General features: G+C 60.4%; 1 protein-coding gene across 1 annotated transcript in view; it reads right to left on the bottom strand.

Moving 5' to 3' along the window:
* The window catches only part of EFNB1 (ephrin B1), a gene marked incomplete at its 5' end in the record, with an annotated part of 56,135 nt that overhangs the window by 14,944 nt on the left and 35,367 nt on the right, over window positions 1-5,824 (bottom strand). Inside the window, one exon of the mRNA XM_026054677.1 lies at window positions 3,852-4,129. Coding sequence (XP_025910462.1) covers window positions 3,852-4,129 — 278 coding nt within the window. The remainder of the gene's footprint in view (window positions 1-3,851; window positions 4,130-5,824) is intronic.

Raw genomic sequence — 5,824 nt, 5'->3', positions numbered from 1 at the left:
GAGGAGAGGAGAGGAGAGGAGAGGAGAGGAGAGGAGAGGAGAGGATTCTGCCTTTGGCACACATACATAATCCTCTTCTTCACACTGAAGTTCAAGCTAGAGAAAAACGCTGAGGAAGAGGCCCATGGATGAAACCCACACCGTAGAGGCAGCAATGGGTTACAACAAGTAATTCTTGCCAGATAACTTTAATTGCATCCAAAAACAGAAATGCAAGACAAGGGGTTTAAAGAAACACTCTTTTCGTAATGTAGCTGGTCTTGCTAAATCCTGCTGCCAAAAAAAAAGTTAGGTTGGATTATGAACATTATTACGTCAAAAGTGATTGAAGAACTTGAAGAGTAACAATAAACAGCAAACGTATTAGATTTACGAGGCAAATACCTAGTGGGGCCTCACTTTTACTTTAGCATTTTCATCAAGCAAACTTGAAGAGAAAGGGGGCTATTTATTAGCTGCATAAATAATACTGGCCTGGGAGGGGTGATTCATAGGGCTGAGGTCAAGCCCCGCCAGCGCGGCAGGGACTGCACCAAGGGGTACGCAAGAGATCCTGCCTGGAAAAACAGCACAACCCTTCTTGGACAGCACGCTGCCCTCGCTGTCCGCCTGGAATTATAAACAGCTACCTGGGGAATATGAAAAGGTTGAAGAAGGCTTGGCTCCAGGACCTTTGCTCTTCTGCACCCAATCACACGGACCGTCATCATCATCAAAATGCCACTGTGACGATGACAGAAAACAAATGAGATAAACATACCCAAGGATAAAGTAAGTGCTAGGCTGAGGAAACACGTCATGTAAGCCGCCTCCCTGCCAGAGCAATATGGCACCAGAAGCGGCGAGGACATTTCTGGACAGCGTCCAGAGCTACCGCATCCCGGGGAGCCGCGCTGGGAGTTCCTCCTCCTGCCGTTCCGGTGCCAGTACATCTGGATTCATATATCTCTATCTAGGCACCTCATTACCAGAGATAGTAAAACTGGAGCAAGTTCAAAGCACAGCAGCAAACACAATTAAGAGCGGGAGTGAGTTACGAAGGGAGGTTGGGAGCGCTAAAGCTGCCCGGCCGGCGCGYGAGGCCRCGGGCGTCCCAAGGGCGCAGGCCCCACGAGCGGCGCGGGAGGCGCCGCCAGCACCACGGGGTGCTGCAGGAAGGCTCAGCAAGTCACGGCCAACAGCGGGAATTAAGGCTGGACAGAAATGGCTTTTTTATGACGAGGCTTGCGGAGCACGGAGCAGATGATCTGCAGGTGGGGAGCCGGACCGGTGCCAAGACCGCAAGGACAGCGCACTTCAGAAAACATTCTTCAGGGTCAATGTCATTCTTTCTACAGCTTTTTGCTCTCTGAGTCCCCAAAAGCAGCTGGGTGATTTCTTTTTAAGCCATCAGACCCACTCAACCCTCCCGTGTGAACCCTTCACAAGCAGCCGGCGTCTCCAACGGCTCGGTGAGCAATCAGGAGGAGGAGGTCCAGGCCGGTGCCCGGGCAGGAGGGTTCCCTTCGGCTCCACGTGCCCGGCCCTCCCTGCCGGCCGGGGCAGCGTTCCCGCTGCGCACACATGCTCCCCAAAAGCCCTGCAAATAGCCTCCATCCACTGCCTCCAGTCTGCCCAAGGGCTGGCCTTGCAGGTCAACCCCTAAAAGAGCAACTGAATAAACAAACACAGGAGCGCATCCCTGGTAAATGGCACCCTACGACCTCCCATGCAAGGGAGCAGGAGGAGCTACGCATCTTACTGCTCCTCCGGCGGTGTAAACGTGCCTTGCTGTGGCCGAYGGGCACACGAAGAGCCTCCTTCCAATGCAGAGCGCACGTGGCTCCACGCGATGCGTGCATGGCACAAAGCCCCTCTGCAGCGCGTGCCCATGCAGACCGACAGCCCATGCAGACCTGCAGCCCGTGCCCATGCAGATCCACAGCCGCGGGATACACCCTCCTTTTCTAGCAGGGAGGGAGGGCCGGCAGAGCGGGAGCTGYGGCCGTGCCAGGCCCTCGTGATCTCGCTCTTTATGAAAGGCTCAGCAAGGGACTCATCCCTCCGCGCACGCCTGGGAGGAAAGATGCTTTTACTGAAAGGCCTCAGCTGGCACCGAGGGGCTCGGCGCGAGGAGCCGCCGAGGATGCGGCGAGGCTACGTGCGCCTTCAAAAGCCTTTTTCATGGCTGAGGCAGCCTAAGCCGAGGGCCGGGTGATGAAAGTGGCCCCAAACGAGGCTTGGCAGGTCGGGCCGGGTGCTGCGGCGGCGCGGGCCCAGCTGCCCGGCCCGGCACACGTCCCGCCGCCCGCGCCCTTTGAACGCGGCCGCCCCCGGGCTTAGGGCCGCCTGCGAGCGCGGAGGAAGAAAAAACCTTTTGTGTGGCAAGGGCGAGCACGGGGAGAGGAGGAAAGGGGGAAAAAGGGAAAAAAACACACAAAAAAGGCAGCACGTGGGTGGTCTGCTCAGGAGACTTTTGACTTTGTTTTTTTGGCTATTTTATTTCTTGGCAGAAAGAGCTCCCGGGGCTTCCCGGCAGTGGGTACGGCCAGATCACAGGAGCATCTTCAGCCCACCCAGGGGCCAAAGTTCAGCTGGCCGCGCCGCGCRCCCGCCGCGCCGCCGCGCTCCCTTCAAAGCGTCGCCGCGGGGGCGCGATCCGGCCGCAGCGCCAGGGCCGTTCCCAGGCTCCAGGCGCCGTCCCCGCCACCACCGGGTACCGGGGAATAGGGGTACCGGAGCCRGGAGCTGCCGGGGATGGGCCCCACGGCACAGACGGGCACGTGGTCGCTCTCATGAGCTCGGCACACGGTACCCGAGGAGCATCAGGACATGGGGGGCAGAGAGGGTTGTGGGGGGTCTCTGGGAGAGGCCCCAGCCTGGGGATGGAAAGAGGGTTTGACTGCAAATATTGGGACAACTTTTACGTAAAGGACAAGATTCAGCCTTTTGGTGGCAGGATTGGAAATGCAAGTTCTGCTCTTCCTTCTGTGCAAGGAAAGGAAAGGAGAGCAGATCCCAGAGCAGTCGGAACCACCGCGTGTTTACAAGGCAGAAATGCGAGCACCAGCTGGGTACAAAACCGGGCTGGTTGGGAGCGTCCGAAGGAGGCAGGGCTGGGGTTTAACTCCGCACAGGCAGCAAGGGCGCAATGCGGACGGCGGAGCAGAGGGGAAGGGGCYGACGGGCGGCGCATCCGTGCGCTCTGCGAGCACGGGCTGCTCTGCCACACGCAGCGCCGCGGGGCTGCACGTTACCTTGTCACTGCTYCCCAGTCCCCACCGGGGCACCAGGACCTGCCCAGCACCATGGTGGGCGAYAGGAGAAAGGCCCCAGGTAACCCCACAACTCAGCTGCTTGTAACAAGTATAGGCTCCAACACTGCAGGGATCTGTGAATCCTTCTCTGGAGATTTGCAAAACTCACCTGGATGCATCCTGGGCAAAGTGCACTAGGTGACTCTACTTGTGTGGGACAGGGGTGCTGCACTAGGTCATCTCCAGAGATGCTTTCCAACCTCAACCCTTGTGTGATTCCATGCAAAACACTTCCACCACGGAGAAATCCAAGCCACCTCCAGGCCAGGCCTCCCCGCTCACACAGCCTGTATGACAGGGCGCAGGCAGGTGCAGCGCACGGGCGAGATAAGGGCTGGCGACCCGCTCGGCCAGCAGTGCATTCCTGCCGCCTGGCCACACTCCCCGGCTCCCTCCGCCACCAGGGAAATACTTTCCATCCGTGTCAGCTTTCCGCACCCGCTGCAGGTGCCAGGGACACTGTGCAGGCGGTGGCGCAGCCCGCGCGCCCGCGACGTCCCCGCGCAGTGTCCCCTCCTCCAGCCTGGCCCGGCGCGGGACAGCAGGGCGACTCACATGTAATGAAGTAATCTTGCTGTCTTTTGAATTCCAGGCCCATGTAGTTGGGGCTGAACTCCTGAAACTTGATAGTGAAGCGGATCTCCTGCTCGGGCCGGTTGCAAGTCACCAGCACGTTGGGATCCATGACGGTGCTGCAGGCATCGGCCTGGTCCYTCTTCACCAGGTACAGCTTGTAGTATTCGTAAGGCTTGGACGGCTCCGCCTTGGGGCAGATAATGTCCAGTTTGTCCCCGATCTCCGGGTAGATGACCAGCCCTTTCCCACTTGCGAACCTGGAAGGAGAGAGGAGAGGGGAGATGTCAGCTCCGCAGGCATCCAAACYGCACAGCTCGCGCAAGGCCCTGAATTTCACCCACACTTCACTGTGCCACACAGCTTCACACGAGCTGTTTTTCATACAAAAGCGCCACTGTTTTCCCTCCACAAAATGCTTTCGGACACAAGAAGGAAGCTCTGCTCTCCCTTCGCCRCCACTGTGTGCGTATGGGACCACGACAGCCTGCTGATCCCCAGGAAGAGGGGCTCCCTCGGCTCATCCCGGCTCCCCAGCCTCCCTGTTGCTGCGGGGACAGCCCTTCCGCAGGCCCTCACCGGCAATAACCGGAGCTGCCCCTGCTACTGCCCCCCAAAACGGYGCGGGCCCTTGGGAACCACGCGGCTCTGCCCAGGGTGTCCCGCTCGACACCTGCGCCTGCAGCCTCCCGCAGCGCCCGCGCCCCAACGGCACAGGGAGAAGTCCTGACACGCGAGGAGCAGGGAGGGAGCCCGTCCACACCCCAGCTACCCCTGGAATTCCTGTCCTTAAATGGAAGGGGAAGGAAAGTATCTAGCAGGACAACTTTTACCAGCCCGGCGCTTGCCACAGCTCCACGGTGTGCCCAGGAGCGTGGGAGGACCGGATGGAGCGGAGCACGGAGGGATGAAAGCTATTTGGGGCTGCAAGGCAGGGCATTGCTAGGGAAGGAAGGAAGGCAGTGTGCTCATAATTAGCATTCAGATTGCGTCCTTGTAGAGCAATACTCCGATAATCTTTCAGTGCGATGTAGAGCGTTGGGGCAACAAGGAAGGGAGCAGTGGGGCATCTGCTTTGATGCCAGCGGGGTCAGGGGCTCCTGGAAGAAGCCCTGTGGGGACGGACGGCACCGGGCAGCTCCCGCGGGAATGCGGGGATGTGGAGCTCGGCGGGTGGCGCACACGGATGGCTCCCAGCTCCCGCTCCATCACAGCCGGCTCGCCCGGGAAGGTGCCGCCGGGCCCTCCTCTGCCCCAGGCACCTGAGCAGGCCGGCACTACAGGCACCAAGGGAACGAGATCAAACACCCGGGCCCAACCTGCTCGGCGGCTCCCGTGCAAGTCTTAGCAAGACGCCAGGGAGGCGGAAGCGGCGCCAGAGCCGCACGGAGCAGCCAGGCCGCGCACTGCCCGACGAGGGCCACGCAGAGCYCCCGGCAGCTCCTCTGCAGCCCCGTGGCCCTGGCACTGCCCTCGGCAATGTGGCCCTGCAGCTTCACCCCGCTCCGAGCCCCACAGCTGCGTCACAAGATGCAGCCCCAGGTGTCACCAGGGACCTATCGGCACCTGCCCGGTCCCTGGGAGCCACCTCTTCCACCGGGGCTCCGGGCCAAAAGGGGAATAGGATCCATCCAGCTCGGCTGCAGCGGCACGCATCAGCTCGGGAGCTGCACCTCTGCCGTGCAGGCTTGCGGGAAGTCATTAAGTTTCATAAAAGTCACGACTCCTGGAACAAGGCTATACAGTAACCTCATAAAAGAGCAGGAAACTTAACTCCTGCACGGCCGAGCCCTCGGCCCGGGGAGCCCGAACGGTGCGCGGGGTGGCGGGCAGCCACGGGGCTGCATTGCGCTGGCTTGCGCTCACCCGGCGCCCGATGCAGCCCCGGCATGCAGTGCAGCCGAGCGCCCAGTGCAGCCCCGGCATGCAGTGCAGCCGAGCGCCCAGTGCAGCCC

The sequence above is a fragment of the Nothoprocta perdicaria genome, unplaced genomic scaffold, assembly GCF_003342845.1.
Source record: "Nothoprocta perdicaria isolate Ctin4 unplaced genomic scaffold, notPer1 scaffold_124, whole genome shotgun sequence".
Taxonomy (NCBI): Eukaryota; Metazoa; Chordata; class Aves; order Tinamiformes; family Tinamidae; genus Nothoprocta; species Nothoprocta perdicaria.
The sequence above is the reverse complement of the archived record's forward strand: the minus strand, read 5'-3'. Positions and strand labels throughout refer to the sequence as shown.